Genomic DNA, 26,479 nt, shown 5'->3' with positions numbered 1-26,479 from the left:
CCAATTAAGGCTGCGAGACTCAGCGTCCCTCCCTGCTTTCTAGCTTGCTAGCCCTGTGTGTTGTTCCTCCTCCTGGATGACCGCCCTGGAATCACCTGCCTGTCTTGCTATTGGATTGATGTGTTGTGTTAATCACTTGCCTGCAAATTTGGCTGCCAAAAAAATGAAGAAATGTTGCAATCAATTACCTTTACATTCTTCCCGCAATGCTTGTTTTAGAGAGTGATCTGGATGCAACCCTGCCAAGAATGATTTTTGATTTTCAAGCTGTTCCTGATTCTTGTGTGATTACATTTGCTTTATAGGCTGCGATTTGATTGAAATCACTGGCAGCTCAGACAGATCATGAATGGTGATGTTTTTTAGGCTGTGGAGGATAGGACCCAGGGGATTTCTTGCTCCTTTGGGAGTGGTCAGCACCTCTACTTTGTCTGAGTTGTTGTGAGATTTCCTCTGAGCTGTGAGATACAGCGGGCTGCAAGGGAACAAAGTTAACTTAATGTTCACTCTGCTTTCAGGAGGCCAGAGGGAAAGAGCCGGTAACCGAACCAAAGACTGGGACTACAAGCTACAGGTCAGTGACAACATAACTTAAGAAAACAACATACATATGATTACTTAAAGAGACATTCAGAAAGGTAAAATAGCATGTAAACTGACATTTGTATCATTTAAAAGGGCATTTTCCACAAAAGGTTCCACTTCAAGACTAAATAAAGGAGTTTTTTAATGCACAATAGTATCATTTGTCACTAGTTATCAGTTGTCAGTTTAATTTCTATACACCAAAGTGTAGAGTTGTTCTTACACACAACATTATACTGTTCAAAGTAGATTCAGGGCTTTCAGTGTTTCTTGGCATAGTTGTACCTTTACTTAGTTTTGTACAAAGCCATGGCATTCTTGTATTTTTCTGTTTCTGTTATGCAAATTCCTCACAAACAAGTGGATTTTAGACATTTGTAATCTCACTTGATCGATTGCACACAGTTTTAGTGATAGCTAAATGTAAATAATGATGGTATAGTAGGTTTTAAAGTGATGTTGCATATCATAATAGACACACATGCAAGACAGGTCAATGTTAAGGCCTTAGTCGATCACAGAACAACAGACCTCCTCTGAGCCCAGCAGACCTCCTCTGAGCCCAACACCCTCTTAATGCACTTTGACATTGTTTCCCTGAGAGTGAGTAACTTCCCGTTGCTTCCTGCCGTTTTAAGAAACAAATACCTGCAGTTAGCACAACCATTTATTCTTTGTACCTGTCCAGTTAGTTGATCAGGTGAATCTCTGTCCTTGGATTCTGTTAGGAAGCTGTTGAATGTTAACAAGTTCACGTACAGTATTTGTTACTTCAAACAGCAGGCTGCATTCCACATTTCTCTCCATGTGCGTAATGCTCTCCTGGAGGATTCTCGCTGTTGTTTGCTAAGTTGAGTTCATGGGTTCTGACCTTTCCTGGTTTGGTTGGATAAGGTTTTTTTTTGTCCAACACCCAGTTGCTAAGGACATGTTATGTAGCTCATGGTGCCCAGCTGCAAATACTGGAACACAAAACAGTACTGTCTGGAAATATGTAAATGCATTCAGAGGCAGCCAGGCAGGAAGCTTTGGGTTATGGATTTAATTGTTAACCCAGAAACAAAAAAGGCACATCATTCTGATCATGAATGCAGTTGTGGGGGCTGTAAATGTGATTTAAACCCCAAACTTAATCTTAAACAGATTTTTATTTCAACGATGACAACTTGAGGCACATAGTGTCGTTTGCTTGGCCTTCTAGCTGTCTGATTATTTGTCTCATCTCTGTCCAGTGTATGAAATCTAGCAGCTGCAGCCAGATGTTTTGTACAGTAATTCTGCCACACACACACACACACACACACACACACACACACACACACACACACACACACACACACACACACACACACACACACGTTCTCGCTGTAAAATTAGGCTATTTCCGTATGTGTGTGTGTTTGAATGTACTTTGATGTTATTAGACAACCTCCCCCCTGATTGGGAGACACATTGGCAGTAAAGAAAACATAAAGTTCATACTTTCTTCCTTTTTTCCAGCAATTCATCAGCAGCGAAGCAGCCTGTCCATCGCTCTGTTGGCTCATCATTGACCTCTTCCCCCACACATGGTAAACATGGATTCTCTTTTGGGCTCAAAACACAAATGCACACTAAGATTTTCCCACCAACTTTCTTTAAACTGTCCATAAGTTGATCATCTTCTGTTTTTCCTCTTCGTTGATCTCACTTGAACCCACCCGTGTGCAGGCTGCTTATTTAATCAGGCAAATGTTTGATTTAGGGTTTTCGTAATCTAATATATTTTGAAGGTCCCATGATTCTCTTTAATTGCCACTGTTGTCTTCTGCTCTGGTATTTGGCATTTCAGATGAGGCAAATGTTTGCATAGAGAAGCTTTTGCAGTTTTCTCCTTTAGAAACCGAAGGTGTAGATGGGCGGGGAGGAAGCCCGCGAAAATAGGAAGTGGAACTCGGAAGACCTGATTTAAGATTAGCTTTAAACAATTGTTTTTTTCTGGAAATGAGTCCAGATGGGGCCAGCCTGAACAACTTCCAAGATCCTTTTTTTTTAAACCTATGGAGCTGTTAGGGCTTTTCATAACAACACATCCAAAAACAACATTTGCTGAACAAAAGAGTGCCATTTAAGACTCGGTAAACACCGCTGTGCCTTTTACTTTGCTCTACAGTAGATTGTCTTTCTCCTGCAAATGAAACCATGGAGCTCCCGGCTAAGAAAGAGGAGAAAAAGGTATGTTTCTATGACTTTCTTGATACTTAAAAAGAATGACCAAAGTTGTGGCATTATGTTGTCAACCCTAAATTGTTCACATAATGACTGCACCTACAATTCTTGAATCCTGAATGATTTGTTTGTTTCTCCAGATGAAAGCAGCGCGAGCCAAGTTCAGTTTCCAAGCTCAGTCACCGAAGTGAGTTACAGTGTGAGCGGATATAATAGACATTTCCTTTCTTGTACATATTGAAACATATTGTTCTCAAGAAAACATTTTGTAAAAGGATCTCAGATTTAAAACTCAAATACAAATCTAAAGTGTCTTCTGAATGCACATTTGAACTTTTAACTCTTTAATCTCATTTATTTTCCTTATGCGTGTCTCTTTATTCTTTTTCCTTTCTTCAGAGAGCTCATGCTGCAGAAAGGCGACATTGTTTACATCCACCGGCAGGTAGATGCCAACTGGTTTGAAGGAGAACATCATGGACGAGCGGGCATATTCCCCACATCTTATGTGGAGGTACATTTCTCTATGGGTCTCATTTGAACTATCTGTGCTGTTGCTTTGTGCTGCTTATCTCAAACCATGTGATACTTTCTCAAAGCTGGTTCCCTTGTCCTCCATAGATCCTGGCTCCTACGGAGAAGCCGACACCGATAAGGTCTCCCACTCTGCAGGTGTTGGACTACGGGGAAGCTGTGGCTCTGTTTAACTTCAATGCAGATCTACCTGTTGAACTTTCTTTCCGGAAAGTGAGTATTACAGTGTTGCTGGAACAGAGAGGAAATGTTTCTATTGAATTATGTATTGGAACAAAATAATCTGTAGCATAATCAGTTTGTTGTGTGAAATGTTATGAGCAATCAAATGCATTCAAATTTGTATTCGAGTTAGATGAGAATATTCTTACCACTCCCAATGGCTTTATCCTTAATGGAAAGCTACCAGCTGCTGCTTAGCTTATCTTAGCATCAAGTGTTGAAACAGGAGGAAACAGCTGGCCTGGCTCTCTTACAAAATCCTCCTCCCTGCACATGGAAATTCATGAATCAACAAGTTGTATTTTGTTTTTTAATTAGAACAAAAACTGTGAAAAAGTGTAAAAATGACTTGGGTTTTTGCAGTACCAAGGTTTGCGTGTTACTCCCAAACTAAAATTGAATGATTTCTATCAATAGGCAATATATTGATATTACATTTCTGTGGATATTATATTTGTCTCTGTGTTTCTTCCTTAGGGCGAGGTGATCAATGTAACCAGGCACGTTGACGATAAGTGGTTAGAGGGGAGGATCTCAGGGACCAACCGGAGCGGCATCTTCCCATCCAACTATGTCCAGGTCAACAAGATGCCCCGCACCAGATTGTCCTCTGAAGACTTCCCAGCGGGGGGCCCCATGTCTCCCGGACCCCAGAGTCCAGGCCGTCCGCTGCACTCCCCCTGCCCGCGGTCACCCTTATCCCCTTTCAGCCCCTCGTCCCTCAGCCCTAAACCCGGGAACTCCCCTCTGTATCCATCTTCACCTGTTCCTTACAGCAGCCCAGCTTCACAATCACGCTCCCCCACTCAGACACCCGTATCCAAAGAAACAGCCAATCGATGGCCCTCAAAAACGGCTTCACCCACCAACCTGAACAACAACCACTGGGCTGGGACACAATCTGCTGTTTCCCACAGAGTAGGAGTAACCACAGCCAACACTCCCAGGCACACTGACCCCCCACAGGTCTGCTCCACTGCCCTGCCTGAGAATCTCACTGCATGTCCACACCACTGTTTGTGTTGAAAGGGGTGTTGTTAATCATTCCTTTATTTCATAATGCCTGACATGATGTTTCTATTTCTTGCAGGGTGCGATACCAAACCAGACGGCTCGGTCACACGTTAACTCCCTGCAACAAGTGCCAAACAACCCTGATTCCACAGCGGTTCCACGACACCCGTATGTCATCATATTTCATTCGTCTATATGGTTGCAAAAGTGGTTGCAGCTTTGGTGAAATTGTGGCTCAAACTATTTGTTTGTCTTTTTTTTCAATGGTATCTATTATAGACATAAAGCTGTTTACAACTATAAACCGCAGAATTCAGATGAGCTGGAGCTCAGAGAAGGAGACGTTGTGCAAGTGATGGAGAAATGTGACGATGGCTGGTTTGTAGGTAAGGACTAAGGAGATGAATACAAAAAAAAATCACAACAATTTCACAGTTTTGAAAGTGTATATATAGAGCGAGCCTTCAGTATACTGTAGTTTTAACATCTTTACCTGAAGGATGAAACATCATTATTTTAAAATGTAATCCCTTGTTTAGTGTTTTATCAGTCTGATGAAGGGACCGGCTAACAAGAAATCACTCTGATAGGTGTCGCCATTGTTGTTGCTTTTTGCTATAAGGTGACTTGAAGGCCATGATTCATATAAGTTTCATACACAAACCCAATCATTCAGGGGGCCTTTTATATTTTGATGTTTCTTGCAAATGTATTTAGGAGTAATTGTTACCACCTTGTAGACTTTACATGATATGGCATCAGTTAAGGTCAGTAAAGTCGTTTGATAAAGAATAAAATAATAGGATGTTACAGTACATTTCAAGTCTAAAGCCATTCATAAAATAAGACAAACATAATAAAATGTTGTTAAGATTGTTTTAATTACATCAATTCTTAGTGTTTCTGTTCAATTAGGTTATGAAAACATACAGCTGTGTTAGCTCTCCCTCTAGTGGACATAATGAACCATTGCTGATGATAACGCAACATTGAAATATGCATTGTGAATTGTTTTAGTATATGTGCTTACATTGATTTGTCACCGTTGTTTGACCACAGTGTGTGCTCTGCTCTCTGTAGGTACGTCAGAACGGACTCGTGCTTTTGGGACTTTTCCCGGGAATTACGTGGCACCTCTTTGACCTCTGCAATTCCTGCTTGCCCACATCCACCTGGACTCATACGAGCCCGAACAAACACTCGCTAAAGCTCAGATCCTTCTCTGACACCCCAGCCTTTCTTCATCCCATTACACCCACCACCCTGCTAATCCCAGTTAAGTCCGACCTGCATGTTCCCTCTGTTTCCCAGAACAGGGGTGAAGGCAGGGGCAACGAGTGGTTCCTCACCTCACCTCCCTGCATGAGTGCATGTGTGTGTGTGTGTGTGTGTGTGTGTGTGTGTGTGTGTGTGTGTGTGTTGTACTGAGACGTTGGGAGTGTTTTCACACACACTACTTGAGAGGAAAGAATGAATGCTGATGATACTGTTTCAGATGCAAAGAATGGACTTTTTTGTTCCGCAACTATTTGCAGCTGCAGGAAATTTGCATTCCTTCTCGGTGAACAGCACTGTTCCTTTTGAGATCCTCATACCGTTTCTGTCACCACAGTGCCATCACAAACCACTGCTGAGCATTTATGAATTAATAAGGCACATTTTTCAGGATTTTAAATGGATTAATGTTTAATTCAATTACTTCCTCAGATTGTTTTTCAGATCTTTGAAAATACCCTGGGCATGTTTGAGGAAACAACAAGAACATCTGTAGAAATCTGCGTAACATAAAGCACCGTAAGGGCTCGGACATATCAAGAGACAGCCTAATACAAGGCTATGCAAAAGAGTGGTTAAAATAAATGTGTGAATTGGTTTAATAAGCATGTTAATAATGATGGAAATGTGGCTCTTTTGGATGTCCCTCCTAAGCCATAGAGAGTGATGCCAAATGTGAAAGTTAAGAGAGGTCATGTTCTGTGCTGGAAAGGAAGTTTCTTTACTAAATGAAATGTTAAACTTCTATAAATTGTACAAGATCCGCCTTGTGCATAACCTTTAGCTACATCTGGATACTACTTCCATATTAATGGTAAATTATCTTTTAATGTACATGTATTTGAAGCAAAGCTCTATGTGCCAAATGTAACCTTTCATGACAATTCTCTTTTTAAATCGCCATTTAAAAATTCCCAGCTCACCTTATTTCTACTACTGCTGCTTTTATAATGTGTATCTTCTTTCAGGGTTAACATTCTCACAGTATTTCCAAAATCACACATGTTTTTAACAGTGCAACTAAAAGTGTGACCTTGAAAGCTAATTAAAAATTCTTATTATGAGGTAATTTTTCTATGATATATACATGATTTCGCTGTATAAATTGAATCATATTAAGTATAGACACAGGAGATGATTGTACAGACTGTAACCTTTTATCAAATTGAAAGTATAATATATATTTGCTTATAAAACAATGTATCTCATTTGTATGGTACGCAATTTTTTAAAAGCAATTAAACATTACAGAGTGATACTGAGAGACCTCGTGTTCATGTGTTTATTTTGGGAAAGTCTGTTCATAAATGTTGATTCAACAAACACTTGTGTATGGAGCATTATCATACTGTATTTGTACTGAATTTTGCAAATGTTTACCGATCAAATAACATGAAAATAAACACAATACAATGGTAATACATCCACACAAAATACAATACATAAAACATGTTCTGATTGTATTTTATTATGAAGATATTCAGATTTTTACAGTATCAACATAATTATTAAAGGTGGGGTAGGTAATTTTGCAGAAACCAGCTCGAGTGCGCGAGAATTTGAAAGTGCGCAGCCGGAAAAAATCTGCCACTTCCTTACAGAGCCCCTCCTCCAACACACACGAACGCGCACATGACCAATGAGGGCACGAGATACATTTGTGCACGACATGGAAGGTGGACAGGCAGGTAGGCCATCCTAGTCCGACTCGGATGGGTCTTTTCCACAGATGCATTTTTTGTATGTATTTATTTTCAAAGCATTTAATGTATTCATTGCTATCGGGATGTTAAGAGCATTCCATGGAATATAACAAAAAGTGTTTCTGAAGTGAATGTATTTCCCTACCTTTAAGTTGATACACTAAGTGACCCCTTTAGGTACATCTTTGAAATATTGTATAGTTACGACATTCCTGGAATAACCTCTATGTTTACGGAGCTTACAATATTCCGTTTTTGATATATGCATTTTGGGTTTTTGGATGTTTGGAAATGTGTAAATATTATGTTTATTATTGAGGTCATTAAAGGGGGTCTACTACTGGACTACAAGAAACGTTGTCCCTCCCTATTTAGACAAGAATGGGACATAATATAAGAATCAGCTCTAAATACAATGGAGTCCAGAAAACACCATCAATAGGTATGACCTCAGTGCTAATGCCTTTATAACAACCACCCTTCACACTTTTAAGTCCCGCCTGAAGACCCACCTCTTTTCCCTCGCTTTCGGGTCAGTTTGAGCTGTTTTATCGAATTGTATGCTTTTATTGTCTGTCCATAGCATTTATGTGCCTTTTATCTATTCGTACAGTATGTGTGCCTTTGATCTATTATTGTAATATTATATTTTATTATAATGTTATGTTTGCTGTGAAGCACTTCGGCAAACCCTCTGTTTTTAATATGTGCTATATCAATAAAGTGGATTGGATTATAACAGAGTTAAATAAGAGGTATCATACAATTCTACAGCAGCAGACTAAATTGGACAAGACAAGAAATATGAAGAAAGTCTGATTGAATTTGATAAATGTCATTGGTCTGACATTTGTTTTATCGTCCAATTCTTATTTTGATTTTAAGTGACTTACAGTATTTTATAATGTACTTGTTCTGTACATTTATACTACAGAACACCTTTCTGAAATTTACAAATGAAATAATAAAAACCAGAACAAATCGATTACTGGAAATAAAGTTTTTATTTTAGCTGATATATTTATTAAATAATAATACTAATAATAACTTTAATTTATATACATATAAATATAGAAATGTCCAGATGCGATTCAAAAGTGAGATAGTTTATTCCAAAAAAGGCAAAAATAAATAAATGTTTTCAAACAAACTATTTCTCATATAAACTGATACTTCAATATTAAAGGCACAATAAAGAACCAAGCTGTGACGCTCCCAACCAGCAAGGTCTAACTGCTTGCTTCAGTCAGCCACACCAGTAGGCTGCAGCACCTCGATCTGCACTCAAAGTAACGCACTCAAATTAAATAATACATAATATACACCACAGAATCTCAGGCTATGTAGCCTCTTAAAAGATAAAATAATATAAACTAAGGAAATGGCTCCTACATAGCACCTTTCATTAAACCCAAGGTCGCTTAACAAAGAAACAAGGACAAGACATAAAACAGATAGTAGAAATGGAAGTGTTACATTGCAGGGGGGAGAGTGAGTTAATTAATACAAGCTAGTATCAGAATCAGAATCAGGTGTATTGCCGCTTGCAAGGAATTTGCTTTGGTGTGTCATGGTTCATAAATAAACACAGTAGGAGGGATTCAGTTATACAGAAGAAGCAAATATAGAACTACAAAAACGTTTAAAAAAACTATTATACAATTTAAATTAAAAGGATAAATCTGATCAAATGTTTACAAAAAGTTACTCTGAAGATGTGCACTATTTATATAAAATGACAGAGCTGTGTGTGTAAGGTAGGAGCATTGTTAAAGCATCTTAAAAGTATAAAATATGCAGGGAATGTGCAGGGCATCAATTATAATGTTTAACCAGTGACGCCAGGTGAAAGAGATTACCTATAATTAACAAGCTGGTAGGACAGACAGGTGAACTACGTCATTAACTAATTGACGTGACGTCCGCTGTGAGCACGTGCTGCTCTGCTTCGCGCGGTCAGCAGATGGCGCGCACACACTAAACGCAGCCTCAGTGTTTTCATGATAAATGGCTCAATTATCAATGCTGCACCCTCCTCTCTTCTCTTCTCTGTGATGCGACCCGCCCAGTCCTGCTGCCTGTGTCAGACCTTTATTTTGGTAACAGCACATGGCTCATCCCAGTGATAGCACTGCGCGCGCAGCTACAGGTAGTGTTCATGGGTGCCACAACCTTAACATCTAAAACAAAAGACACAAGGGACTACAGGCGCCTCATCACTGCTCCAGAGCTCCTACAGTCACGGAGGAAACTTATAAAGCTGCTTTCTGCTTTTGTTTGGTCACATTTTGGAAGCATTTTTCTAATCTGAGGTGAACTACTCTCAGCTGGATCTGTGTTTACTGTTTTGACGAGGAGCGACGCGATTTAACAGGTGGAGAAGTCGCCTTAAATCACTCTTCTTACCTTGGTAAGTACTGTAGTGTGAGTTAAAGTGTCTAAAACTCCTTAAAGAGTCGTCGCTTACTTAAAAAAATGAATTGGATGTGCATTGCTCCTTTATCAAAAACTTCAGTAGTTTTAAACACTTTTGTTTGTTTTTTGCCCTTTTTATGTCTAAAAGCATAATTTCACATCACATTTAACTTTGTACCGTATGTTCCCTTGCTGTTGTTTTTATAGCAGTATTGGGATTTATTATACTTTGATTGTCCTCATTATTCCGTTCATAAAGTGTGGGAACCTCAGAATGCATTGAAGCTTCTAAATGATGATTGATGCCAAGTATGCGCAGTTAAAATGTGAACTACCCACATATGAGCTGTTTTGCCTAAAGATGATGAGTGGAAAGTCATTATAACTTACTGAAAACACTTTACCAGCCCACACAGAGGGCTACTTTCCAGCACCTTCTGTAGACCTTCAACCCTGTCAATGCTGTATTCAGGAGAGCAGAAGGTTATTTCTCTGGCACATTAAGCAGTCAGTCAGGGTGATTTGTGGAAGGGCTGGACCAGGTGCAACCTCAGGAATCTTAAAGTCACATTAGTTCAGAACTGTAAGCTGTTATCTTCTCTCCCCCCTCTTAAAATTGCCTTTTGAGGGTTATGGTCCACTGTAGTTCCAGTTCAGCACTGTAATTCCCTCACTCCCTTCACTTTAAAAAAAATTCTAGACATGGCTGTTCCTAAAGTTCACTTAATCAATGTTCAGAGATAAATAGACCTGGCCTGTGAGCTCAGCAGGTGGGACATTCATTTGTGGTGTTTCACAGAGTTCATGTTTAGTCCAGAAACCTCATATTTCCAAAGTTTTTGAAGCTTCCCCACTGGTTTTTTGTGCCTCACTTTTACACACTCTCACTTTATAGTGTTTGTCCCCTAGTGGCTTCTCTTTGTCAGAGAGTGCTGTTACTCAGATAGGACAGGGCTGAAGCCATGTAGAAACCAAAGACAGACCACTGTAATTTTGGAAAGAGCAACGCGGTGGCTTTTCAAGAAAACTCGTTACCTTCTACTGTAACTCAAGGAAATAATATGTTTGTTTTACTATCCGGTTGAGGTTTTCTTTTCTTTTTTAAGTCTTCTTTTTTAGTTTTGATAATTACTACTGTGGTGTTGTGCTTTTCATTTAAGCCCCTAACAGACAGCTTTCGTCTGAGATAAACACGTTTATGGTTATGCAGGAAGTCATTATTATGTGATGAAAGTAGGGTTTCTTTTGGCGCGTGATTTTCAGTTTAAGCTGAGGCAGGTTTCTGACTGTGCAACTTTCATATTACATTAAATATGGGAAAAACCAGTTTGTTGGGTAGAGGATGTTTCTCCGCAAGCATGACACATGCCTCTGGATGCAGTAAGGTGCACAGTTACAACAGTGTTTTTTGAGAGTGTGCATGTGAAGAACAAAGTGGTTGGTGTGTCTTTGTGAGGAGGGGCTAATGGCGCATGCAGAGGATGTGGTGAAACGGCCTGATTGCGGAGCAGCAGTGTGTGCAGCCTGTTGAGTGTGAACAGCAGTAACATGATCTCCAGATGATGATGATGCAGAGGCAGATAAGTGGAGACACTACCACAGTGTCCTTGTCCTGTTATCAAGCATACTTCACCGGGGACACAATCTAGTCCACTGTAGCAGTGCTGCAAAGTTTTAAAAGGGATGATGGGTAATCTTAGAATTTGTCTTTTAGACCTGAAGAAGATAAGCTTATGTGTCAGGAGGGTGCACCCTTAACAGCTTTCTCACTGAAAAGGGAGTAGGCTATCCAACAGAAAATACAGGTGTGTAATTACTTTGATGACACATGTTTTATCAATATACAGAAACTTAAACAACACCCTTTTTGACATGTTGTTTAATGTTTTCTCATCTCCCTAGTGACTGCTAAATTTGACCAAATGGGTGTGATTTGGAGAATGCCCAGAATGTTATTTCACTCTTCTCAGTCCAGGGAGAGGCTTGCTATTGCATTCCTTTCCTCTTAATTCAGAGGGTGTGTGTCCAGGTAAATGCCTATTTGTGTGACACACAGGGTAGAATCAACATCAAACCGCATCACTGACGAAGGACTGTGGAAAGTTCAATCTGGTGTACGTCCACACGCGTGATTCATACGAGGAATATTCCCCCGCAGCCACAGAGGTTCATCTGAGCGAGTGTGCCGAATTAAAGCAGTACATCCAAATTATTCAGTGGGATGTATTGCATCTGCTATGTTCATTAGCCTGTCTTTTAGTATTAGCATGTAGCTTGAGCCAGTGCTTGTTCATTTCAGTTCTGTGATTTTCTGCCCAGAGTCCAAAAGGGGAAGGAAAAACAGTCTCAAGTGATTCAGAAAGAAGGTGAGAGTTGATGTAGGTGGCCAGGTTTGGCTGCCAGACCTTTTTTTCCATATACAGAGGTTTAGTCAGCAATACAACGTTTATTTTATGCTGTTTAGTTTTAATGAATATTTGATTTCCACTGCAGAGCATGTGGTAGCTTTGTGTTTTTCCAAATGTTGAATTCCTTGGAATGAATGAGGCGTTAATTCTGAGGATTCGCTTTGATAAAGATAATGACTATAATGGTTTCTCTAATCAATTTGTTTCACTTTTTAATAATAACCGTCAACATGACCAATGGTTGCCATCACTGTTTTGGTGACATGCAGATTAAAGTTAATTACTTTATTATTGTGCGAGTCATTATCATTGTTGCCATGCTCCAGTGAATTGCAGAGACAGTTTCAGACTCGTGTTAGCAGGTTTCACTCATTCTGCCGTAACTACCCGTTAGCGCATGTTATGGGTTGTTATGTCAAGTAAACATACTCAATTGAGGACTGCACATCAGTTAGGTGTTGTTGTGTGTCTGTGAGTCTCACCCTAAACGACACTCAGGTTCACCACCTCTGATTGTAATGGAGACACACCGAGGCTTACCTCATCTCTAGTCAAACACAAATTAAAATAGCTGCAATACTGCTGCAGTTAAACTCTTTATATATGCAGCAAACACATAGCAACATGTGTATTTATGTGACAGAAAGTTCTGCTACACGTATGTCAATGTATGCTTATTCGAAAACGGTTTTTCTTTTTAATACGTCATCAAAAACATTCAATATCAATCATTCATTTTTGTTTTAGCTTAAAATATTAATAACTTTATCTGATTTTGAGACAATGTTTTCCTTTCTGTCCTTTAGTTTTCTCCATGAGCACGTCATGTATTATTGAAAACAGTTTGACAAAGAAACCCTTTAGGCTCCCCTGCATGTTGAAACAATGAGCGTTGAATCCAACATTGGGAAAGGACTGTTCTTCCCTTTCATACCTCCACTATCTCCTTTGCCTGTAGGGACAGTCTCTCATAGATCTGCCAAAAGGCCTGTGATATATATATATACACACACACACACACGACAGGCTTTGATTTTCCCAGACACTGAAAATGAAGTCAGTCTGACCTCATTAAGGTCTTGTTTACTCTTTGAACCTCTCATTGTTCTTGCCACACCAAAGTTGCTTCAAATACAGAGTGTAAACATCAAGATGTGGGGCTTTGTTCGACATGATTCCTGATCCTGAACCTGCTAATAGTTAATATCTTGAGCCATTACATGACGTCCATACTTTAGGATCTTCCCTAAATAGTGTTTCTGAGTTCTTGGACATTCACTTTAGTTTGCCATTTGCTAGTAAAGCTCTCTATTAAAACATAGTGATCAAATATGTGTATGTGTTGATCCCAGGTAACCCTTCTCTTTAGTTTAGGGTTAGCAGTGGAGAAAAACCTGAGGGTCCCTTTCTCACCTGGCATGAATGCTTTGTTAGATGCTGTAAGAAGGACCACATTTTAGGGCCTTAACTCGCACGGCAATTTCCTTAAACTTAAGTTGTTAATACTTATTTGTTTTGTCTGACCAACTATCGAAAACGTAATCCTATTTGGTTTACTATGACATCTCAAGAGAGAAGAAGGTTTGAAAAGCTGTTCATCTTTACCATTTAGGTAAGGGAGGCGTGTGGAGCAGTGGGTTGAGCGTTGGTGTTTTGATCAGGGGGTCACAGGTTCAAACCCCACTGCAGTCAGCATGTTGTTGTGTCCCTGAGACACTTCACCCCAAATTGCTCCTGTGGGGATTGTCCACAGTATTGAGTATGTAAGTCGCTTTGGATAAAAGGGTCTAACAAGTTAAATGTAATGTAATTGAACATCTAGGGTCAGAAAAGGTTTTGGCCCTTTGGCTTATTTTTTGTGGCAAATGGTTATCAATTGAATTCACTAACTTGTCTCAGCATTACAAATCCGTAGAAGCACCTCTTGTGATACATCTCAACAGCAGAACCTTTATAGCCTCCATAGGAAGATTAAGCTTTTCCCCACACACACAAATGAATGTCGGATGTACGATTTTATCACAGAGCTGTTTAGTTAGACTACGTCACTTTAAGATGGGCGTACTGATTGAACTTGAAAGGTGCTTCTTTTAGTCCAACCTGACTCCTGTGTGTTGGTATGTAGGAATGCAGGCTAGTTGTAAACGTGTCCATTGTGTTGGTCGGAAGTGAGAGTATTTGACTTCGCCTATAGGCCCAGTTTCCATTCGCCTCACGCTGACCTCCTGCTGTGCGGCTGATGCTGAATCGAGCTATAGAAATAACTACATGGCTAGAATTGTTCTCATTGTGTTGGCGGTGTTTTAATTGTGCTGCCAGTTTGGCGTGGCAGCGAGATGTCACCAGAACAGAATTAGCCTTGTTAATGGGTATTGGCAGCTGCTCAGGTGCATCTGTGCACCCTGCTCAGCGCTTTGTTTAAAGCCAGCAGCAGTGCAGTCTTAAAACCTCATCAATGGCCATTTTAAAGCGCATTAGTTTGCTGCTTATTCTTTACCACCATGTGCTTTTCTTCTCAGCTGTCTACCGCATACTTTCCCCATCCTTTCACTTCGACATTATCCACCATTAGGGCTTTTATGATGCGAACAGTGCACGTTTACGCAGGGGAATTAGCAGGGTGCTCGGTTCATAATGTCCGCTGCAGAAGCAAATGGAACTAATTGACACCACCAGAGGCTGGGAAACTTTGGGGCGGCTGCTCCCTGTCATTATCACAACTTCACTTATTTCTGGAGGGAACAGCAATTTAGAGACCCTAATGATGGTGAGCCCACTAACCCGGCTAATTGGCCTGGACTGTTAATGACTAACCATCGCTACTCTACTGTCCCAAACACTCGTGGAATGTGCTGCTGATTAAATGGTTCAGAGAGATTGGAGGAAATAGATATCCACTTTTATTAGCAAGACTAAGATGTTCAGTACCTTTGCTCCTACTATCTGTTAGAAGCTTTGATAACTCTATTATGCAATGTTTGTAATCATTGACAGACTTTATTTGTTTTAAGGTTAGGATTTACATTCCACTGTTGGCCACAATATGTATTTCTGTCAACACTTTCTGATAAGCAGAGTCGGCATGAACTTTCAAGTTAGATTTTAATGGGATTATCAGATCTTATCCACGATGAACTGATATAGTTGAGGTTAAAGGGTGCACGACTCATCCTAATTTCTCAAAGTCTAAGGTGATATCTTGTTTTGTCTTTCCAAAACCAAAAGATGTTAAGTTTTAATATGATACGAAAAACAGAAAAGAGGGAAATCTACATATTTGATGAGCTAAACACTGCATTTGAGCAAGAAAAATAAAAGTACTGCTTTATAATTCTGCATGACTTGACTTTTTATGAAGTGTGAATGGACATTTAAAAAAACAATAGCGATAGTGAACATGTATTTAATACCAAAAAGTTCAAATTAAATGCAGATTTTCTTCTGGAAAACAAATCCAGTGTCTCTGTAAGCAACTCTCAAATATTAGGTGCGAGTTCTGCATTTACTTGACGATGAAGTAAGACGCGTTGTTTCTGTTGTGGGTTAGGCAACGGATGATTTAACATTGTTTGGGTGCAGACTTCTCTTTTTTTTTCGAGGGGCAGGCTATACTTAAAAGAGCTTGTGTAATTGTCTACGTGTGCAACTATATATTACTTGTAACTCTAATGTCTTTATCTAAAATAAATGCATGTTTTGACAGTGAGCCACAGGCACGTGTGTGTGTTTGCGTTGTGCAGGTGTTGATGTGTTTATGAACTCTAAATGCTCAGCCCATCATCACCCGCTCCACTGTCTCTGCATGCAATCCTGCAACAGACACGCTTCACCTGCAGCTGTGAACCAAGTCTGAGCAAACCAGCACTTAAAAGCACACGTTATCCTGAAGTTTAAAAACATCACTTTAATGCTTTAAAGCAGGGGTGTCAAACTCAAGGCCCGGGGGCCATATCCGGCCCTTGACTTCATTTTATGTTGCTCCCACAAGAGCTTGCAAAGCTTGTTTGTTATACGGTTACATGGCGATTTACAGAAGCACGTTGCCCATAAACTACATTTCCCACAATGTATCTCAGATATGCCTTTTTTTTCTCAGAATTTGACTTTTTCTTCAAAATGTTACTTTTTTTTCAAAATGTCTCTTTTTTGGGGGGGATTTCGACTTTTTTTTCAGAATTTTCTTTTTAAATCATTTTGTGACATTCTCACTGAAGAGACTTGCAATTATTTGCCCTAGACTTCTTCTTTCAGACGTAGTTAATTATGAAGTTATTACCCTATCGGATAATAATCCAATGCAGAGGCAATCATGTAATATAATACATTATTATTTATATATGTATATTTATAAAGTCTTAAAGTTACAACCGGCCCTTTTGAGTGCAACCATAATGCTGATGTGGCCCTCGATGAAATTGAGTTTGACACCCCTGCTTTAAAGTGTGTTCTGCTCCAGTTTTCTCCCACTGATTTGATAGAATAAGAGGTCTTAATGTTTAGAGTGAGTTTAGTTAATTACCTCTCAAAACAATTCAAGATTTATTGAGGATGTTTTATTGCCACCATCAGTGCCATGTTTTGTAACCCACCTTGCTGATAGGCACATTATGAGCCTTGTCATGCAGTTCAGCCAACAGTGTTCACACCAAGGGGAATTTGGCATTGAGTGATTTGTTTGTAGGAATGGTAAACACCCGCCAGGTGTTTGCCGTGTCAGTGAGCATCAATCAACATGAAGCTGGATATTCAATATTTAAAGTATTTACTCGTGTGGACCCTCATTTTTGGACCCCCACACAAATGAGCCATTGCAGAAAGTTTTTACGAACAGCTGAAGAAAATCTATGCTGCAGACGGTAGCACACAACAAACTCCACACCAATTATGATTCTGCAATGTGCAATATTTTGGAAGCGTAATTAAAGATTACAAGTGAATGAAAGAACTTCTGTTACTTGGCTATCTATTCATGTAGCTGATTTGTACGTAATTATTAAGTGTAACAGAATCTTGCTCCTTAACAGACGACATGATAGTCAGTGCTGTCAATCCCAATATTGTCAAAATGAACTGATTTGTCCCTTATGGGAAAGCTTGATGTTCTTAATATTGCATTATGCCATTCAAAAATCTGTCTACAACAGAGAATAGAACAATGGAAACTCCTCACATGGTTCCACTAAACATGGCGCCTCCAGTGATTGACAACAGACTTTGTGAGAAGCAAAATCTTTATATATTAATGCCAACCATTCATAAATATTGGAACTACTATAGAGGAACTAAATATATATTGACTTCTTATGCACCCCCTTCTTATACAGAAGTTTCAAATGTCCACCAAACTATTTACCATACATCAGACTGCGTCACTGTATACTAAATATGTACATTAAACACAACAGTCGGTGAAATGTATGCCAGCACGACTTTTAATTTGTGTTTGTTTATCCTTGTCATGAAAGAGCATTTGGACTTGATGCACTCTTTGGCTTTGCAGACACTTCAGTATTGTTAGTCAGTCATGTGTCTTTGGTTGGAGATTCTTCCAATTCCTGTTTGATGTGGTTACAAAGTTCTTGTCCACGGGACTTGGTCCGTGGAAGTGAAGGGTTGCTGGAGATGAAAGGTGTCTTATTTAAAATACAATGTCTTCTCCCCTACATTGTTGTTTTTTCCTTATTTATGTGAGACTCCTGCCTCTACTAAATACTAAATAATAATAATATAAAAACTTGCTAGATTGTTTGATAGGTATATCTTTTATTCTTATATTATTGTATACTCACTGTTTGATTTTGCAGGAAAATGAATCACAGATTAGTTTACACATCATAAGGTTTCTGATTTCAAATATAATATTATTGCAAACTCAGCTATCTTTCAAAGTAAATACTTTTAAGAGTAAGAATGTAGAAATAACTAAACAGTACAGTCAATAAGTATAGAAACTATAACAAGGGTAAATAAATGCAGCTTCTTTGTTCTTCGTTTAGGGACATTTCCAAACTAGGCTATTTTGTTCAACTTTAAAGCCTTGTATCGGGACAATCTAACATATTGGGACGTATAGGTGCTTAGCTTAGCTTAGCTTAGCATAAGCAATGCTAACAGACTGTTTCACCCGTCCTGGCCATGATGGAAACACTCAGTGGTGCATATGTTTATGTCCCACATACTACAGTCATTCTCATGCTTTCTATGTCTCTTTTTTCTCTCCAGGGATTTGACGAGTGTGTGCCGATCTGATCACTAAATGGCGCTGACGGTGAACCTTATTGGTCCTTCGCCATGGGGCTTCAGAATATATGGAGGAAGGGACTTCAAGAAGGCCATTACTGTATCAAAGGTAATTCAACACGGCCGCCTTGTTCCTGGACGTCGTCAAACCTTATCAAACCATATCCTCTTGTTTTTGGATAACATGCCATTACAGGCTGTGTTTTCACAAAGTCAACTTCCTCCGCACTACGTCTCTTTTCTTGTCTTTGTTTGTGTCCGCGGGCTGCTTCGTACCTATTTCCTTGACTACTAAACCCCTTGGAAAAGAATGGAAGTAGATTACATTGGAAGGAAACCACTGATTACAGTTACAGTGGAAGCAGAGGTGGGAGGTGAGGGGGGGTCTGGGTGTCTTGAGTGCATTAACATCAGTACATTCCTAGTCGCTGTTAAAAAAAAGAAAGAAAGGAAGATGGAATAAAACAAGTGGATTTGTTACCACTATAAGCAGACGGCGCGCAGTAAACAACACCAGGAAACCCTCTGCATACCAGAGACTCCCAGTTCTACCGTCACCACCTCAGACTGTTTTTTTCCAGAGAGACTTTCTCCTTAGACCATAAACGATGAATTATGGCCACACTATGGCATGGCACCAGTGCTTCACACAGACCCAGACTTCAGAAGCATGAATTGTTTACCCCCCTCATGACAATTTATGCCAGAAATACGAGCTGATTTTTCTTCTCTCACTGCTGACCAGTAAACAACACCAGCATGTTTGCTTGTCTCAAGTATCAAACTGGTTCTCTGAAGTGACGGATTCCTGCTGAGAGAGAAACCTCATCAATGAAATTGGTCTGCAAAGCCCAGTTTGCAAATGGCTTGTCTTACCACACACACACACACACACACACACACACACACACACACACACACACACACACACACACACACACACACACCCCTCGTGGCAAAGCAGCCACAGGATTGGACCATCTGAAGTGGTTTGCACTTGGCATAGACACGACATAGATGAGCTCTTTTATTCGTTAGCCTGAAAGATAGCGTTTCAGTCAGGGAACAATCCTGGAAAATAACCCCCAGCTGCTTTTAGTTTATGTGAAACCAGGCGTGTCCTGATCAGAAAAGGCACGCAATACTGTAGGTCACCACAGCAACGCCTAATTGCCTCTGGAGTGGGCCCACAGACATGGCACCTCTGCTCTCTTATGTTGCTAAACTGACAAACAGCCCGTAGACTGGCACTCGCTTTGCATCCATTTTTTCCCTTTTAGATCTAGGAAAGAGCCTTTAATCTTCTTTGATTGGCGCTTTATTTGTTTTGTTTGGCATTCTTTGTTTTATTGCCTCGCTCTGTTTTTAACTGTGAGGAGAGCACTGTTTGTGGCAAATGTCATACTTCTCTCTAAATTCTAAGCAGCTGCAACCTCCTCATTTATTCGCCATTTTGTTTTAGTTTTAGTAAGCCTGTGTGTTTGGGAGCCCGGGACACGGGGACCAAGCTGAGAGCGGTAGCTTGGACATTATGTTTCGGCCCATTAGTGTGGAATTCCTTCTGATGTGGCGCTATAGCATTGGCTTTGACATGCGCTGAGGTCGGCTGCAAAGGTCAGGCCCAGTCAAACCATCAAGTAGTTACACACTAATGGCTTCTCCCCGAGGGTGTCATGAATCTGTCCGCTGCTGACCGGCACTGCCTCGTTCCATGTGTGTGAAACAATGTGGCGTCTGTTGGTATTTACTCCGAGTATTATGTGTTACAGAGGGCGACGGTTCGATTATGAGTGTGGCAGAGGTGTGAAGCAACTCATCAACACCTTTTCTCATTTACTCATTTGTTAATGCTGAGTGTCAGCTGCTGACAAATTGTCCACACAGCCAAAAGATACAGAGCTGTCTACGCCCGTCAGATGGATCATAGCATCCATAAAGTGGGATGTTGAGAGCAGGACCTGAGGCCAGTACGTCCTAACATGATCTCATTCTTCCTTTTCAACAGGTCAACGGGGGTAGCAAGGCAGAGAAGGCCGACATGCAACCTGGAGACATTATCTCTGAGATCAACGGGGAGAACACGGCGGACATGCTGAACGTGGAGGCCCAGAACAAGATCAAGAACTCAAAGACTCAGCTGCAGCTCGTGGTAGAGAGGTACGTGCAGATCTGCTATACAAACAAATGTTCCTGCTTCCATGACTTCATGTTATGCATTGGATTTATACGCCTAAAATACTTGCAATGCAGTGCCATGCAACCTTCTGCAGCATACTTTCCCATATGAAAAGCCCTCATTTTTTGCACTTTTTAGCTTTATCATGCAGACACTGTACAAACAAAAACAAGTGATTATAATCAGGGGAAATGCCAGCATGTATGAGAGCTGAGTTCCCTTCCCTGGTCCTTCTTAATACACTGTTTTGAGATTTACCAAGACCTTGTTTGGATGAGTTTGAGTTGGCTTATAAATGTTTTAATTTGAGCCAGGAATGTCATTGGACGGCATTTTGATTAAATGTCCTCCCTAAGTTCAGATTTCTTGTCACAATTGCCCTCGTCACTCTCTTTTTTGTGTGTCCCAAACACACTCCCATGCACGTGTGCTTTCACATACTTCCTCCTTGGATGTTCCATGTCCATGTGAGTGAATTTTTTCCTGCTGACCTCATGTCTCCAACCAAGCCAGAAACAACACCATTCTCTTTGCTTGCCCAGGATAATGCCACTGTGTAGTTCTCCCATCTCATTAATCCCACTCTGTGAACTGTCCAGCACCCAGACTCCTGTCTTAATAACCTCAAGCATACCGATTTGAATTGATGTCAGACACACTCTCAAGAGGTGTATAGTTGAGTGGCACACATCTGTAATGTCTGATTTGTTCTTAGATTAGTGAGAGTCCTGCCAGCTCAACATCTGTTCGGTAGTTAATTGTCATCAAACCTGCAGCGATGTGGGTACTGGCTGTCATAACACATATGGGGTTGCACAATGGAAGACGCTGGCATCTGCTCGCCATCAAAATGTTTGAGGCGTGTTTTTACTGTATACAGAGGCAGTGGTTTTTTGTTGGTGCAGCCAACAACATTCTCATCCCAGACTTTGCTAACTGGGTTATTTTTGCATAACAAAGCAATCACACCATCACTGTCTTGTCATCGACCCTTTGTTCGAAGCTACTTGTTTGGACTCCATTGTTCATTGATGCCTTGTGGATGATGTCACGTTGACCATTCGTGTCTCTGATCCAGTTGCTCTCTTGAATGTAGTTGTAAATACTCATGGGTATAGCTTTACCACACAGCTATGCTGCCGGTGCTGTCCTATAGTTTAATCTTTGATCCTGAGATGCTGTAAAATGTTGGTAGTAATATATTAAAGCTCCATGTGCGTGTCTCCAGCTATTGAAATCTTGGCAGTGTGTCTAACATCTAACTATGGGATAAACTAAAAATGATCCTGTTATTTTACAGGATGTAAATGTTTGGGCATTTTAACATTGGTCTCAATAGGGATTGACTGAGCCAGTATGAGGTGACTATTTGAGGAACTGCAGTTGACACTTGCATGATAGCTTCATTTTTTAGTATCACAGGTTGCCACTTGGAAAAATGGAACTTTGGCTTATTCTATCGACCATTTTTCAAACGGAATCAAAGCCTCAAACAGTACAGTATATGTAACTTTTGCTTCTTTTGGATTTGAATCTTCTTGAGTAAATATTTCATTTTTTAATTTCCAGTTCTCAGAATAGTATTCTTGCAATGCTGGGCATGACATTGGAAGAATCTGCCTCAGGCAGATTAACTCCAGGTTCCCTTGTTGACAGCTGTGCACAGCACATAACAGTAGAGGGCTTCACGTGCTAATTTACAGTATGTCAGTCTGGAATACAGTCACAGTCAGCAATTTCACCAGAAGCAAATTATTCGTCTGTCATGGAGATGTGTAACCAGAGGTCATCGGAAATAGAGTAGCTGTTATCTAATCATTGATCTTAAACATGTCTCATGTAGGTGATAAGTGGAAGTCTAAGCAAAGGTGAGCATTTTGCAGCTGTGCACTGCAGGTCATAATTCAAAGAAATGTGTTTTCAGCTAGCCACAAATATCTCTTACCCAGGGATAAAATGTCTCTGTATCAGTTCTTGTCATCTTGCCATCTCTCTCGTATGTGGAGCCCGGGCCACGAGAGGTGTGTTTCTGGGTGATTTACCACAGGCATCCAGGCCTTCCTGTGTGCCTCATTACCTCGGGCTCAACCAAAAGCCTGTCAGCCTCTGGCCCTGCAGCCGGGGGGGTACTGTGTGTTTGCATTGGCGCTTATACTGCCCATATTTTCTCCTGCAGAAGCAATTATGGAATGGCTCACAGTGTTTTCTATTTAAGAAAGTAAAACAAAAGTCACTTGGTGGAAAGACGAGATCCATGAATATTTCCTAAAGGGGTCAGGGTCTGCAGTGCTCTTCCTCTGCTGTACTCTGTAGGATTAATGGGAACATACTGATGGAGGCCTGCCAGGACATTAGCAAAAGGGATGTCAAAAATTATGTTTTTGTTTGTACTTCAAATGAAGTTCCCTTAGACTTATGACCCTTTTTAGAAAATTGATTATTTTTCTTGAAAGTTCTTAAACATGACGTACTTTCAAGTGCAGATGCTTGTCCAGAAAGTAATTTAAAAGTTTTGACTACGTTGCTTATTTATTTAATGTTTGTACTGCCTTAGTTGATTATTTTTTCAATTCAACAGCAATGAGATCAGCCTTTTAATCAAATGGGAAATCATTTTTGGGTATGCAGATATTATGAGTGTTGACAGTCGGTTGATCTCTGTGGTTTTATTTCTTTCAAGACCCGACCCTCCCAGCTCTGGACAGACCAACGGCACCATCAGCCCCGAGCAGATCACCGGACGCTTCCAGGTCAGCACAGGAGCTTTAATCTGTCCACAGTTTGTCTTCATGACTGCACACCAAATTGAAAATGTGTGTCCATAACAGTATTCTCCATATGTGCTTCATTTCTACCAATGCATGCATGGCACATCTGTTTATGACATATCTGCTTCTTTTGCTTCCTCAATATGGAAGCAATAAAATACTTTGCAGTGATTTAGTATGTGTTTCGTGTATTATTGAGATCAACGTGAGTCCCAAATCACCACCTGCAATACATGTTGATACTAAGTACAACATCTCTGGATTTGTTTATAGAAACAACATTTATTTATGCATTCATGTGTGTGAAGTTATTCTCAAAGGTGTCTGTTATGCTTCTCAGTTCTACTTGCAGTACAAATAATCAAGTTATATACATGGATGGTAATGTGATGACATTCCTGTGATGTGTTGTAGGAGGCCGTAATAGTGAGTAGAGATGAGAATCAGAACTACAAAGAGTACACCATCTCCAGCCCGGCGTCTCTGTCACCCGGACCTTACTCACCAGATCCCTTTGGCAGCTCTGACGGGAAGAGGCTGACACCCACCATCAACAAGAGGTAACTCACGTGACCACAGTGCAACGTTCAAGCATGCAGATCAAATGTGTGCTTTATTGCATAATCTGAAAGAAGTCAGTCACACTATTTATCTGCGATGCTTATCTGATTAGGCTTTTTAAAGGTAGATGCATCTAGCCTCCTGTAATCAAGAATCCACTCTGGGCGTTAGTTTGAAACTCATGCTTACATGTTGCTTTAAAAACCCATTAGTGTTACTCAAATATAAGCACTGCTGTAGCATTTACAGTTGTTGAACAGATACCGAACCCTCAACCTGCTTGTCTACTCCTACATTGTTATTGTGGCGGCTATTGCTGTAACAAAAGCAAAGGATTACACTGTCTGAATTTACAAACATGTGATCTGGTTACTTCTAAATTACAGTTTGGACAGAAAAGTTTGATTTAAAATGAAGTTATTTCCGCATGAACAGGGTCTAAGGTAAAGTCATTTGAGGTTTTTGGAGTTTTCTTTTAGAAACAGGTCCATTCACTTCTTCAATAGGCTTATATCTGGACAAAAGGTCGCAACAAGTGTTCTCTTGACTCCACAGTAGGACCAGAGTCAATAGGTATGGGAATAACAGACAGAAAGTGGAGCCATGTGATTGTACTGTAGTAACAAAGGATATGCACAGGATATCACATTCCACAGTTTGCATTCACCTTAACAAAAGGCCAAATGTGGAACATTCACCGCGCTGTTCTGTCGCTGCGTGTCCGTGTGTTGACTGTTAGTAGACAAGTGTTAGTAGATCATAGTCAAAACTCAAATACCTTGCCTGGTCCAGACCGATGAAGCTTCCTGCCCTGCTTGTAATTCAGTCTTGTAAAACAACTTGTTAGTAGTATAATGAGAATTCCTTGCTAAATTATATTATTTTTCCATCTTAATCAACACATTTAACACCATATCATAGTGAGGGTCAGTTAAATTGTGCAGATCATTGTTTGTCAAAATAAAAAAGTTTACTGTTACTGGAATTTGTATATATCCTAATCGGTGCAGTTCTATGGTTATAAGTAGAACATTATGGATTTGGCAATGTGGATCAAATCCTCTATCACAGCATATGTCATTTTATTATTTTTTTATAGACACATTAAAGTACTTAATCACATTCATCATAGAAGTCATTTAAAAATCCAATAGTTCAATTAGTATTTTCTGCTTATTGATTCACACAAATTCCACAGTAGCATAATGCATCTGTTTTAAAGAAAGAATACTGTACCACATGAAGCAAATCTTGGAGTATTGACATTTCTCTCTCGTACAGTAAACTGTATATTGGGATATTGCCTTCCCCCACATTTTTGGTTAACTGTGGTGTCTTTTTGTTACAGTGTCACGCTGCGCCCGTGGTCTCCAGATGAGAAGAGTCACAGGCTGTCCAGACCGCTGTCCCAGGTTGGTTTCTACTGTTTATTTTTTAAAACCTTTATTTATTCCTGTGTATCTGCTGCCTTTTGCAAATGTTCAGCTTTCCAGATTTATTTGGTCAGTAGCTGTCAGTCGAGATGATTTCCAATTATAAAATGTCTTCAATTAGACGTGGTCTATTGGGTTTTAGTGACTGTGATATTTCAGACTTCTCCAACCAGAAACTAGAGTCAAAGACTTTGTTGTGTTTCTCTTTGTTTACTGCCACTGCTGTAAAGATGATTATTATCTGGGTTTTATGGCACTACAGGTTTACATCTAGGACAATTACCTTAAAGGTGGGGTAGGTAATTTTAGAGAAACCAGCTCGAGTGCGCTAGAATTTGAAAATACACAACCGGAAGAAATCTGCCACTTCCTTACAGAGCCCCTCCTCCAACACATACGAGCGCGCACATGACCAATGAGGGCACGAGATAAGTTTGTGCACAGATGGAAGGCTGACAGGCAGGTAGGCCATCCAGTAATGATTGGTCATGCTTTTTACAGTACTACGGCTTCCACAGATAACAATTCTTTTTATTTTGTATAGGGAATAAGATATTCATTGCTATCGGGATGTTAAGAGCATTCCATGGAATATAACAAAAAGTGTATCTCGAGCCGGTTTCTCAAACTTACCTACCCCACCTTTAATATCTGACAGAAAAGCGCTATAATAATAATAAATAAAAAACAAATATAAGGAATTATTAAATGCATGAAAATGTTTTTATAAATGGTACATTTCCTCCAATGCCAATCTGTCATTAATCTGTAGCTGCAGTTTTTAGGCTGCAGTTCATTTAGTCGCACAGCTGAAGGTCATTGTCCTCTTATCTCTAGATCTGTGTTCTGTACTGTCGCAGTGTGCAGGAATAACATGTTTGAATTTTGTGCCTTTCCTTTGAATTGTTACTCTCTGATGCCACAACAGATGCCCTAC

General features: G+C 40.1%; 2 protein-coding genes across 10 annotated transcripts in view; both read left to right on the top strand.

Annotated features, from left to right (window-relative positions):
- Positions 1–7,102, top strand: part of sorbs3 (sorbin and SH3 domain containing 3) — a 23,104-nt gene extending 16,002 nt beyond the window's left edge. For 5 of the 9 annotated variants that reach the window (XM_010765805.1, XM_010765803.1, XM_010765809.1 and 2 more), the window contains 10 exons: positions 519–574; positions 2,086–2,156; positions 2,738–2,799; positions 2,934–2,980; positions 3,193–3,307; positions 3,415–3,540; positions 4,027–4,515; positions 4,640–4,731; positions 4,843–4,949; positions 5,644–7,102. In XM_010765805.1, coding sequence (XP_010764107.1) covers positions 519–574; positions 2,086–2,156; positions 2,738–2,799; positions 2,934–2,980; positions 3,193–3,307; positions 3,415–3,540; positions 4,027–4,515; positions 4,640–4,731; positions 4,843–4,949; positions 5,644–5,705 — 1,227 coding nt within the window. In that variant the 3' untranslated portion in view covers positions 5,706–7,102. The remainder of the gene's footprint in view (positions 1–518; positions 575–2,085; positions 2,157–2,737; positions 2,800–2,933; positions 2,981–3,192; positions 3,308–3,414; positions 3,541–4,026; positions 4,516–4,639; positions 4,732–4,842; positions 4,950–5,643) is intronic. The other 4 variants (XR_797832.1, XM_010765808.1, XM_010765810.1 and 1 more) reach the window with 4 other exon arrangements.
- A 2,431-nt stretch (positions 7,103–9,533) lies between these two features.
- On the top strand, positions 9,534–25,534 carry LOC104940826 (PDZ and LIM domain protein 2-like; the record flags this gene model as incomplete). Its single annotated transcript, XM_010765814.1, has 6 exons — positions 9,534–9,951; positions 18,587–18,713; positions 20,610–20,761; positions 23,461–23,530; positions 23,963–24,108; positions 25,458–25,534. Coding segments are annotated over exons 2-6 (538 nt in total), but the record flags the coding sequence as incomplete, so codon positions are not given.
- Positions 25,535–26,479: the final 945 nt, after the last annotated feature.

Source organism: Notothenia coriiceps, unplaced genomic scaffold (genome assembly GCF_000735185.1).
Source record: "Notothenia coriiceps isolate Sejong01 unplaced genomic scaffold, NC01 NC01_scaffold00002725, whole genome shotgun sequence".
Taxonomy (NCBI): Eukaryota; Metazoa; Chordata; class Actinopteri; order Perciformes; family Nototheniidae; genus Notothenia; species Notothenia coriiceps.
The sequence above is the reverse complement of the archived record's forward strand: the minus strand, read 5'-3'. Positions and strand labels throughout refer to the sequence as shown.